Here is a 13,368-nt window from a genome sequence, read left to right on the forward strand (position 1 = left end):
AGGGTCAAGAGAGGTAAGCCTGGAGAGATCAGAGGAAAATCAAAGTTGGGGTATGACTGGGTTATTTGTGGGAGTCTTAACTAAATGTTATTTATCTTAAAGCATAATGAAATTAGAATGGGAATGAGAAAGAGACTCAATTTGGGGAGTGTGTGAGAATGAGTGTGTGTGTGAGAGAAACAAACACACAGCGAATAGTGAAAAACAAGCATTTTAATTCTAGAGGCTTTAAGTACAGAATGAGGTCATCCTATCTCCTGGAAGTGACATAGCACCACCTGCTCAACACTTACCCCGCCCCTTCCCTCCTAGGTCCCGCCCCTCCGCCAGCGGCGGGCAGGGTGTTAGGGGGCGTTTCTCTTAGAGAAACGCACTGAGCAGCGACACTGAAGAAGGGGTCCTCCAAAGCCTCTGGCACTGTCCTCTCCAGGGTTCATCTCGGACCTCCTAACCTTACCCGGCGGGTTTCTGAAACTCCAAGGGGTCAACCTGATGGGTTTCGGGGTCAACGGAAGAAGGGAAGAGGAGCCCTGGCGGCGAGAAATCCCCGGCCCCCCGCCCAGCAGCTGAAGAACAGGAGGACGGCCATCTTGGCTGGGCGGGCCGGGCTGGGGAGCGGCGGGCGCTGTGCGATTGGGGGGCTCGCCCGGAAGTGACGCGCACCACCCGGAAGCGGAGGGGGTTCCCCGGCCCACTCCCCCCTCGTTCGTTCGCTCCCCCGCTTCCTCCCCGCCCCCCTTCCTCTCCATTCGTTTCCCCCCCTCCCCGTCCCTGCCTTCTTTTCCCCCCTTCCCTCCCCATCCCTCCCCCCCCAACCTCCGGAGCTGGGAAGAGAGTCAAGATGGCGGCGAAATCCGATGGCGGCGGCGTGGGGGTGGGCTTCGCCCAACTGCACAACCTGGACGAGGCGGTGGGCAGCGGCGGTGAGGAGGACGGGGAGCCCGGGGGAGGCGGCTGCGGCGGCGGAGACGGTAGCGACCCTGGTGAGAGCAGCTCCCTCCACATCTGCCACTGCTGCAACACCTCCTCGTGCTACTGGGGCTGCCGCTCCGCCTGTCTGCGCTCCCTCCTGGGCAAGAAGCCGCGCCGCAGCGCCGCCGCCGCCGACGGGGGGGACCAGCCGCTCCAGCCGCCGGCGTCGTCCGCCGCGCGCCCCCAACAGACGCCCCCCGCCGGCGCCGCGCGCCCCCAGCCCCTGCCGCCGCCGCAGGTGGAGCGGCCGTGGCTTGACTGCCTGTGGATCGTGTTGGCGCTGCTGGTGTTCTTCGGGGACGTGGGCACCGACCTGTGGCTGGCCCTCGACTACTACGGCAAGGGGGACTACGGCTGGTTCGGGCTGACGCTCTTCTTCGTGCTGGTGCCGTCGCTGTTGGTGCAGAGCCTCAGCTTCCGCTGGTTCGTGCAGGACTACACGGGCGGAGGGCTGGGCGCCGTGGAGGGGCTCAGCAGCCGGGGCCCTCCCATGATGGGGGCCGGCTACGGCCATGGGGCTGCCCGCGGGGGCGGCGGCCCCGGCGTGGGGGGAGGCTCGGCCACGCCGGGGGCCCAGCGCTTGTGCCGCCTCTCGGTGTGGATCTGGCAGTCGGTCATCCACCTGCTGCAGATGGGGCAGGTGTGGAGGTAAGAGAGGACCACTTAGGGGCCAGGGGCAGGGGGTGGCAGGCCGGCTGGCGGGTGCCTTGGCTGGAGCGCGCCGGGGTGTCGGGTGGATGCAGACCTCCAGGTAGCGCTCTCCCCCTATGCGCTTTCCCATGGTTCCCCATAGTAGAGGAATCTATCCTCCAGGCCCTTGAAAGTGGTATGCTGCTGCTTCTCCTTGAGGGTCTGAAACCTGCGTTTTTTCGGGGTCCTTGGCCACACCTTTTTGTCCCGAGGGAGGCCCCAACCTCCTCTTTCCTGTCTTGTTTTTGCTGTCAGATCCTACCTGGACCTAAGACCTTGCCTTCTCCTCTCTTACCCTTCCCCAAATCCCTCCTTGTTTCTCTTGATCACCTGCCCACTGCGCCTTTCTTTATCTTTGCCTCTGTACCCCGACTTGCTTTTTCCTCCCCTGCACCTGGTCTGCGTTCTAGGTTGAAACCGCCTGTTTTTTTTTTCCTCCCTGTCTGCTCTGCGCTGGTCTGTGTGGGGTCGGTCGTCTGAGAAATCCTTGACTATTCCCTTCTGTAGATCTTAACCGTTTTCATTCCCCTTCCCCGTTTTCTTCCCAATTCTTTTCTAACAGATGCGTCCAACCCTCCTCTTACCTCCCAGTAGTTTTTCAGTGGCAGGTAGAATTGTGCAGTATGTTAAATGTTTATTACTTCTTCAGAGAACGCATTGTCTTAGGTACGTTTCTCATTATCCCTTTCCCCACCTTTATTTTATGTTGGCAAGTCAGGTACTTGAGAAGAATATAGAATGTACAAATGTACACACAAACTTGTCTATATTCTTTCTCCCTTCTCTGAACAATTTCCAAGTGCCAGTTGAATGGGTAAAAGCCACTTGCAGATGCTCCATTTGCTTGGTTACGTCTGAGCCGTAACACGTTGACAATTACATTAAGCCCTTAGTAAATGTGCAGTGATCCTCTGACAGAACACAACTTATGTACCTATTTGGAGACTGTAGGGTAAAGGTAAGAAGATGTTTGGAAAAATAACCAACTTGATTGGGAAAGGTCTGCATGGGGAAGAGCACTTCACTTATATTGCTTCTGTGAAGAGAGAGAAGTTACCGAGGCTGTCTGACTCTTTAATGCAGAAGATTTGCAGTACTTCCAGTATCTGCTGGCTTAGGGCAGATACTGACAGAAGCGGTGAGGAGTACTTCAGATTAACCTGCATCAACAGAAATAAAATGCCCTTAGTAGGATTGTTCATCTTGTTCTTCATTCAGATGCCATATATTCTGAATTAAGAGCCAGAAGGTTTTATGAAATTTACACAAAATAATTCCACTTTATGGTTCTGAGTCTGTGGAGAGTTGAAAAGAGACACCTGAATGGAAGTTCTTAATTTTTCTGGTCCTCAGTTTGTATATTGAGACTGAATTAGCAGTGGGTTTTTTTTTTTGAAAGCAAAGTGTAGCTTATTCATTTGTTGCTGATGGAGGTTATAAGAATAGAAGAGATATAGAGCATAGAGCATGTAATTTATAGTTGGTATTATGACTATTCTCTGAAACAATTTAATTTTGAAAATTAATGTTTTGAAGTAGAAATACAATTTTTTTTTTTTACAAAATGTGAAAATATTAAACTTTTGAGCTTAGAAGAAAACTATTATATTGAGGAAAGCTTTTCTCCTATTCTTAGGAAAAGCATAAAGAGCTGCAGTAAGGGAGGTAGAAAGTAATGGGGAGATGCTGATTTCCAAGTGCCTAGAGTTAGTATGGTATGTGACAATAACAATTTTTGGTGGAATTAAGAAATCAGCTTCCTAATATACCAGGAAGGATAATAACTAATAGTGTTTGACTAGGCTAACATTTCTGATCCTTTTATGGTAGGCAGAAATAACTTTAAATATAATTTGCTGGGTATTAATACATATTAGTAAACATTTTGAACATGATAAAGGTCATATTAGCATCATTGTAGATGTATTTTTCTGTTTGGCATTTGAGATTGTATCAAATGAGCAATATTAAAAGAAAGGTAGTTTTTTGTAGTCTCTGCAAAACATGAATATTGAAATCAATTTATAGGTTGGGTAATCTAGGGTTATTTTTTGAGAAGGGAGAGAGAGAAGACAGACTATTTTAAGAGGTCCATGGTTTTAATTTTTTTTTCAGACATTTCAGCAAAACTTGGACTTTATACCAAATAACTTAATACAGAGTAATTTAGTAACTAATTTTTCCAATTTTTCATCTAGTTTCCTACTATAAAAGCTTAATTTTCAGAATTACACTTATACTGTAATACTAAGAAGAAAAGTCACAATGTAATTTGATGGTTGCAGATTTAATTTTATTAACCCCTCCACCCCCCTCCAATCTTTATATTTGATTGCTGTCAATGAACTAATCTACCTTTTGAAGTGCTCTTTTTTTGGAAGCAAAGAAAATTGCCAAATTTTGATGCATATCATTTGCCATTGGTTCATAGGTCCCTTACAGATTAATTTTGTTGATTCCAAACATCATTGGTGTGTAGTAAAAATAATTCCATTTCACCTGACCTTAAAGGGTTTTATACTGTATATGTGGTATCTCTTTCATTAAGTCAAAAACACTCTTTCAACAAGTGACTTTACACAAATTATAGGAAAACAGATGCAGAATTAAACCATGGGTTGTGAAATGAGAATTGGAATGTCTTTTAGAATTCATGTAAAAATGAAAATATATGTGTCATTTTTTTTTTGCAAGAATCAAGTAGGACAGTTAAAAGTAATTTAATATTGTTAAATTTTGCAAACTTTAAACCATAACTCAGTGAAACTAGGTGCCCTTCCAGGTTAAGCTTCTGACCTCTAATCGAATCTCATCATTATTTTACCCCCCTCCCCCCAAGTTTTTTTTTGTTTGTTTTTGTTTTTTTTTTTGGTCTGTTTGAGACCCCAAAACTATTGTGCCCTGTGTTAGGATTATGATGCTAATTGAAGTCTTAACTCATGCCACCTCCCTCAGCCTCCCCTCCCCTCTGATTTGAGGACCCCAAATAGGACTTCCAATTTTGATCTAGTGTTTTCCTTTATGGAGACCAGAAGTTCAACTTTTCAGCTTACTTCTTTTGCATCTGCTGCCTTGCTTTCCTTTGCATCTGCTGCCTTGCTTTCTTTTCAAAGAAGGAGACACTCCCCTTCTCCCCCACCTCTTTTAGTGTATTGTCTCCTTTCCCCCCAAAAGATTTTAAGCACCTTGGAGGTAGGGACTGCCTTTATTTTTGTTATTGTATCCCCAGTGCTTAGCACAATTTCTGGCACATGGTAGGCCTTAATAAGTGTTTATTGGATTAGATTGATTTCTCTTTACAGTATTATTTCCTTATTAATTACTTAAGTTACAATTTTTATAGTCTTAGGCAAGAAGCATCTAGTTTTCTTGAGAATATCCCCAGGGATACCACTTATTGACATTTGAAAAGTAAACATGCATCAGAGTTTTTTTTAAATTGGAAAATAGAATAACTTTTATTAGTGAGTTTGGGATTTGAGTATATTTTGTGTAGTTTATCTTAATGGTGATGTGTTTTAATCTAGTTTGTATTCATATTTAGAACAACCTTTTCTCATTCTCAAGTCACATGAATTGAAATGCCATTTAATTTGTTAATTTGAATAGAACCCCAAAGAAATTTTAGTTGTATTTTTAAAAAATACTAAAATAATTCAGTCTAAAAGAATTTTTTTAAAGGAGGAAGAGAGGCCTTTTCAAAGTTATTTCTTATTTTTCTATTAAACAATATACACATAGCACTAGTTATATCTTGAAAGTTAGTAAGCTAACAGAATTTTCATTTTAGACAGATCAAGGAAACTAGAAAGCAGACATTGTGAGAAGACAGTCCAGTATGGAATATCTTGAAGAGTGTGTTTCTTAGAGGGCACAGTTATTCTACACTTGTGTCAGTCTCTTGATTGGATAGTGATGTTAATGACAGAATACTAGTTTCAAAGACTTGTCATAATCTGGGAATTGGTCCATGTTGCAATAGAAATAAGACTGACATAGGCCTGGGACCTATGTTCTCTGTGAAATATAGCAGGTTGAGGAGGAGGAGGAGGAGGTTAGCTCCTGGTTATCAGACTAGAAAGAACAAATTCAAGGGGCAAATATGAATTTCAATAAGGCACCTACTTAAGTGTCTCATAATCAGCTTCAAAGAGTATTTAAAGAATCTTTGTCATCTAAGAGGAAGGTCTCATAGCTTGTTGCTAAGTGCTGTCTGTTACATTAAGGTATGCTTTCAGATTTGTGGAAAACATGAAATTGGAATGGATAGTTAATACATTAGATTTCAAGATATAGGGGGAGTGTGTTAGATTGGAGCCATGGAGCCATTAAGAAGATGAAATTTACCAAGACTAAGGGTAAAGTTATAGCTTAGCTTTTAAAAAAAAAACAGTAATACAATTATAGGATTTGTTATTCAGAAAAAATTTATTTTGAATTTTTGTTGATGCTTTAAAAAAATACCAAGTTATTTCCCCATATTCTGTCATCTCCCTGTCCCCATTGAACTTACCCTTATAATAAAGGAGAGTGCAGCAAAACTGATGGTCAAAATGATATACCCTCTGCCTAGAGGAGAAAAGGGTGTTTCATACATATCTCTTCAATACCAAGGTTTGTCTTTGCAATTATGAGTTGATTGTAATTTAGCATTCGTTTATATCAGAGACCCATTGTGGTTAGTGGACAGAGGCCTGAGCTCAAGACCTACCTGCCTCAAGCAGCCTCAAACAGATACTGTTTCTGAGATTCTGAAGTCATTTCACCTCTCAATTTTTTAGGGAACCTGATTAGACTATAACTTGAAGAGCTATCTCAGTAGTAGGAGTTAATCATGCCCTAGTCCCTATTCCCAGTCCTTTATTTAAATTATTGTTGTCAATATGTAGATAGTTCTTCAGGTTCTGCTTTTTTCTCTGTTTCTGTTCATTATACAGGGTGACCCAGAAGTAGAGCAGTTGAAAGCATTAATAGATTTATAACCACACTATGACTTTTAGAACCCTATATGTACTAGTGGTAGAATTGTTGTGTCAAAAGATGTGGAGAATTTAATGACTTCTTATTTGCCAATATCTGTAGATATATAAAAAGTGCTTACTAAGTGCTAAGAGCATGGTGTAAACATTTAGATGACTGACCTCAAAAGCTTCTGTTTTAGAGAGCAGCTAGGTGGCTCAGTAGATTGAAAACCAGCCCCAGAGGTAGGAAGTCCTGGATTCGAATTTGGCCTCAGATATTTTCTAGCTCTGTGACCTGCACAAGTCACTTATCCCCCCACTGCTGATTCTAAAATGAAAAGAGTGGGGTTACTTTGAACTTGAGGAGATGGGACAGCTTCATGGAGGAAGGGTACATGAGTTGAATCTTGAAGAAAGGGAATACTAGAACTAGAGAATCCATATATGGGTTATAGTATAAATGAGGGCAAAGTTATAATTGGGCAGAACCAGAGTAGGGTTCTGTGACTGGTCTAGTTTGGGTTTAATACTGAAACTCCAGAGTGAGAGGAATCTGAAGGTCAGATTGTGAAATACTTTAAAACCAAATAAATGTATAAGGGAGCCTTTGGAATTTGAGTGTAGGAGAGACAAGGTTGTTCATACTTACACTTTAGGAAGATTACTGGGGTGATTGAGTGGAGACTCTACTGAAATGGGGAGAAACTTGAAGCCAGGAACATCAACTGGATGGCTATTGCAATAGACTAGGCCTAAAGTGATTTGGGCCTGAATCAAGCTATGTCACAGGAGAGAAGGTGGCATATACAAGAGATTTTGTAAAGATAAAAATCAACAGGACTTACCAATGTATTGGAATGAGTTGGAGTAAGGAGTTGGAAGATGAATTGGAGATAGGAATTGATGATGATTATCCCTAGATGGGAGCTTGGATAATTGGGAGGATGGTGAAGAGTGCTTACTATGGTTAGCAGGTGTGACCTGATTGAAGATTTAGCAAAGGAGACTGAGAATAGTCAAATAGATAGGAGAGCCTATAGAGAGAGAGCAGTGTCATGAAAACCTAGACAGCAAGTTTCAGTGAGAAGAGGGGGGACTGACTGTCAAAATCTACAAAAAAGTCAAGAAGGATGAGGATTGAGAAAGAATTGTTATACTTGGCGCTTAAGAGAATTTTGGTAATGTTGGAGAGAGTAGTTCTAGTTGATGTTGAGGTTATAGAGGTACCAATTATAGATGACTTTCTCAAGGGCTGAGCTACTGAAGAGAGTAGAGATATTGGAGGGATAGCTAGGAGGGACTGAGAAGTGATATTTCATCTTACTTCAATTACTTTTATCTCTTTTTCTTTTTGTACTACTTGTCATAAATACCTCTAGCTGACTGTAGTTATTGAATACATACACAAACATGTATATATGTGTGTCTTACCTCTCCTAGCCTTTCATTCACCATCCTAGATTATAAATTCCTGATGGTAAGGGATTACGTTTTAATTTTTTGTATCTCTTCTTTTGCCCAACAGTATTTCTCAGTAATAGGTGCTTTATAAATAGTAATTTAAAGCAATGAATAAATTTTGCTTAGTTTTTGAGAGAGGAACTGCGATCTGAGGGGATAGGAACTGGTGGAAGTACAGTGCCGGGGAAAAGGTTTTTCAGCTCAAAATTTCTCCCAGTATTGCCTAAATTAGAGCTTCATTTGAATTACCAAGTTCCTGTAAGGTGAAAATGCCTGTCAGTGTTTAGCTTATCATTCCTCCTTGGAGGTGAATGACTTTAATCATATTATCTTCCGTATCAGCCTTATCAGACTAAAGTTAAGGGGTCTCTGTAAAAGGTTGAGAAATGAAGAAGAAAAGCTGAAAGTAATTTTAGATTATGAGGCAGGTTTAGATGGGGTGTTAAACCAATAGATGGGCATTTAACAACTAGAGGGCAGGCTAAAGAGAAGTTTTTAGAGTGGAACATGTGTGCTGGTCAAGTCCTGCCTCTGTTATTAGGGATCTACATTACTTTGAGAAATCTCTCTGGGTCTCAGTTTTATCACTTAAAAAGATTTGACATTTATCATTTATCATTTACTTATGCTACTCCTTTGAACTTCTTAGATAGCTTTGCATGATAGAGGCTACAAATATTTGATGAATTTTACAGATTTACTGAAGTTAGGAGAGGTTAAATGATTTTCTACCGTAAGTCAGAGACCGAATTTGAACTTGGATCTCTCCTGACTCTAGGTCTAGTTTCTACTACACTATATAAACTCCCTGATATGAAATATTATACAAAATGGTTTTGAGATGTTGATGATATTGAGATCAAATGAGATATTTGTACAATGCCTGGCACATAGTAGAAACTATTTAAATGCTTATGCCCTTTATATCCCTTTACCTTCAATGAGAAAGCTGGATGAGATAAATCTGAGATTCCTTTTTATTTTTTATATTATTTTTAAATTTTTTCTTTTTCTTTATTAAAGTTTAATTGATTTAGAATATTTTTCCATAATTACATGATTCATGTTCTTTCCCTCCCCTCTGTAAAAATTAAATCTCTAATAATAGAAATATTACATTTTATGGAGGTTTATTAAAAATCATTAGAAATCAAGGAATAAAGAAGATACAAAATAAAGACCACATGCCAATGGCTGATCAGCCAGTTCAAACTCCCACCTTACCACCACCAAGCTCTGGACCGGAAGTAAAGAGGTGGGACCTTCCACATCCCCACCTAATATCCCCTATCTTCAGGAAGTACGTAATGACCAGAAGTCAGTGGGCTCCCGGGAAATGTAGTTTCTTTTTAGGGTAACAGATTTTCAATTATACATGCCCCCCCACCCTTGAGCTCCGTGGAAGACTGGTCTCTCCAATGGATCTTGTAAACATAACCAACTTTGAAATTACAATAATTTGGGGACAAAAGGAAAAGAGAACACAACCAATGATTGCTAGGTGTACTGACAAAAAGCCATTTAGGGGCAGTCCCCTTTGGCATAAGGGTAAACATACAAAACAAATGCATTCAACCCCACACAGTTCAAATCACCACATCCCAAAGTTCACTCTGGATCTTCTGGTGCAGGTTGTGGTCTGTGGAGGCAAACAGTTCACTTTCTGGATTTGGAGAGGTAGCATGTTTCTTAACTTAAAATTACTCTCAAAAAGAATTTAAACTTTGCAATTTAAAATAATAATAATTATACATACCCCCCCCCCCCCCCAAGAAGGTGTTTGAAAAACACAGGGATCACTTAGGGATGCATGGCTGAGTTATGAGGTATATGAATCAATTGGCAAGAGAAATAAAAAATATTTTAAAACTCCAAATAAAAAATAACTTCTGGATGAAATATAGACTATCAAAGTCTTTTGTGTAAAAATTCTGAGTAAAGGAAAAACAAATCTATAACGGGTCTTTGAATTGGCCCAATTAAAATGATTTAAGCAATTATGCATTTACCCAGTCAGTAGCCAAGACTATAGAAAGTTTGCCACACCATGAAAGACAGAAAAGGGACTAGATTATAGGAGCCAGGTAGGAGCCAAGTTTGAGATAATTGGTTGAATGTGGGACAAGGAAGACCTGCCTTTAACACATATTAAACAACTGCAACCTCGAACCCCAAACAAGTTCTTGTCTTGGCTCAAAATTTTCATCAATCCCATTGGGATTGGTTGGTCTCTTTGATCTCATGCTCTATTGGTACTATGCAGTTTAGCTTTGTGCTTCTTTGGCACTGTGCAATGGCTCTTTTTGTTTTCTCTTGTTCTGGAACCAGACAGAATCATTAAGTAAAGTCCCATAATTTTTTAAACAATGGCATCATTTTTGTAGTCTAAAGTTTTTTGGGTATGCATTGACATCTTAGCAAATATATTTTAAACTTATATTGCTGCAAATTCAAAAAAGTTAAAGAAAATCTCAATACTAGTGACATGTGCTTCAAATACAAAAAGGAGAGAAAAAACTGATATAGTATATTGCCCATACAAGCAAAAACAATAATAAAAGAGCTTTTAAAAAATCAATAATATAGCTTTATAATCATTGACACACTGTGTCAGCTAAGGAAATGTAAAATATAAAGGTTTCTCACCAAAAATGAGTTCCATTTCCTCTTCAAACCTGGCCATGATCCATTGTGAGTGCAAAGCAAATGATTTTCACAAAGTAACAGTTTTTTATAAAGAACAATAGTACAACATGTAATGCAATATTCAAAAAGTACCAAAATCCCCCAAATTCACAATAGCCTAGTTAATTATAATAGCAAACAAACTCACTATCATATTTCATATAAGTTATTGTATGACCAAAAGAACCCCCAAACTTATGAACTGATGGATATTTGTCACAATTTTTACAGATGTAGCAAATCTTTCAATCTTGGCAAATATATTTCTAAACAAAATAAAGCATATATTAGTTTATCATATAGGTTTATTCTAAATCCTTTGCCCCTAAATGCTCAAATCCCCACTCCCCTCCCATAGCCAACGTGCAGTTCCACTGAGTTTTACATGTATCATTGATCAAGACCTATTTCCATATTATTGGTATTTGCACTAGGGTGATCATTTAGAGTCTATATCCCCAATCATATCCCCATTGAACCATGTGATCAAGCAGTTGTTTTTCTTATGTGTTTTTACTCTCACAGTTCTTTCTCTAGGTATGGTTAAGCATTCTTTCTCCTAAGTCTTTCAGGATTGTCTTAGATCATTGCTTTGCTGTTAGTAGAAAACTCCATTACCTTTGATTGTGCCACAGTATATCTGTCTCTGTGTACAGTGTTCTCCTGGTTCTGCTCCTTTTGCTCTGCATCAATTCCTGGAAGTTGTTTCAGTTTGCATGGAATTCCTCCAGTTCATTATTCCTTTCAGCACAAGAGTATTTCGTCACCATCAGATACCACAACTTGTTCAGCCATTCCCCAATCGAAGGGCATACCCTCATTCTCCATTTTTTTGCTACCACAAAGAGAGCAGCTATAAATATTTTTGTACACATATTTTTCCCTATTATCTCTTCGGGATACAAACCCAGCAGTGGTATGGCTGGATCAAAAGACGGTCTTTTGAAGCCTAATTCAAATTGCTTTCCAGAATGGTTGGATCAATTCACAACTCCACCAGCAATGCATTAGTGTTCTAATTTTTCCACATCTCCAACATTTATTACTTTCCTTTGCTGTCATATTAGCCAATCTGCTAGGGGTGAGGTGGTACCTCAGAGCTGTTTTGATTTGCATTTCTCTAATTATAAGAGATTTAGAACACTTTTTCGTGTACTTATTGATAGTTTTGATTTCTTTATCTGAAAACTGCCTGTTCATGTCCCTTGCCCATTAATATATTGGGGGAATGGCTTGATTTTTTTGTACAGTTGATTTAGCTCCTTGTAAATTTGAATAATTAGACAGTTGTCAGATTTTTGTTATAAAAATTTTTTCCCCTAATTTGTTGCTTCCCTTTTAATTTTGGTTGCATTGGTTTTGTTTTTACAAAACCTTTTTTATGTAATGTAATCAAAAGTATTCATTTTTATATCTTGTAGTATTCTCTTTTTTGGTCTTAAAATCTTTCCTTTCCCATAGATCTGACAGATATACTATTCTATGTTCACCTAATTTACTTATAATTTCCTTCTTTATATTTAAGTCATTCAACCATTCTGAATTTATCTTGGTTTAGGTTGTGAGATGTTGATCTAAACCTAATCTCTCCCATACTGTCTTCCAATTTTCCCAGCAGTTTTTGTCAAATTGTGGGTTTTTGTCCCCAAAGCTGGGATCTTTGGGTTTTTCTTACACTATTTTGCTGAGGTCATTTACTGGAAGTCTGTTCCCTTGATCATCCCTTCTGTCTCTTAGCCAGTACCATATTGTTTTGATGACCACTGCTTTATATAGTACAGTTTACGATCCAGTACTGCTGAGCCCCCATCCTTCACATTTGTTTTCCATTAGTTCCCTTGGTATTCTTGATCTTTTGTTCTTCCAAATGAACTTTGTTATAATTTTTTTCCAATTTAGTAAAAAAGTTTTTTGGTAGTTTGATAGGTATGGCACTAAATAAGTAAATTAATTTGGGTAGGATTGTAATTTTTATTATATTAGCTCGTCCTACCCATGAGCAATGAATGTTTTTCCAATTATTTAGATCTAGTTTTAATTGTGTGGAGAGTCTTTTGTAGTTGTGTTTATATAGTTCTTGTGTTTGTCTCGGCAGATAGATTACCAAGTATTTTATAATGTCTAGGGTGATTTAAATGGAATTTCTCTTCCTAATTCTTGCTGCTGAGATGTATTGGAGAAATATAGAAATGCTGATGAATTATGTGGGTTTATTCTGTATCCTGCTACTTTGCTAAAGTTATTGATTATTTCCACTAGCTTTTTTGTTGATTCTCTAGGATTCTTTAAGTAGACCATCATATCATCTGCAAAGAGTGACAGCTTGGTCTCCTCATTGCCTACTTTAATCCCTTCAATTCCTTTTTCTCTAATTGCTACTGCTAGCATTTCTAGTACAATGTTAAATATTAGAGGTGATAGTGGGCATCCTTGCTTCACTCCTGCTCTTATGCGATTCTTTTTTAGTATTAATTACAGATTAATTATGTGACGTCGGTAGGTACTGCAGTGATGGGCATTTAGGGGCAAAGGATTTAGAATAAACCTATATGATAAACTAATATATACTTTGTCTAGGCTTTTGGTAACTGTCCTGAAT

At 39.7% G+C, this 13,368-nt stretch overlaps 1 protein-coding gene across 1 annotated transcript in view; it reads left to right on the forward strand.

Annotated features, from left to right (window-relative positions):
- Positions 1-201: 201 nt before the first annotated feature.
- Positions 202-13,368, forward strand: part of XKR6 (XK related 6) — a 391,398-nt gene continuing 378,231 nt past the window's right edge. Inside the window, exon 1 of the mRNA XM_001373538.4 lies at positions 202-1,620. Coding sequence (XP_001373575.1) covers positions 842-1,620 — 779 coding nt within the window. The 5' untranslated portion in view covers positions 202-841. The remainder of the gene's footprint in view (positions 1,621-13,368) is intronic.

This window comes from Monodelphis domestica, chromosome 1 (assembly GCF_027887165.1).
Source record: "Monodelphis domestica isolate mMonDom1 chromosome 1, mMonDom1.pri, whole genome shotgun sequence".
Lineage (NCBI taxonomy): Eukaryota > Metazoa > Chordata > Mammalia > Didelphimorphia > Didelphidae > Monodelphis > Monodelphis domestica.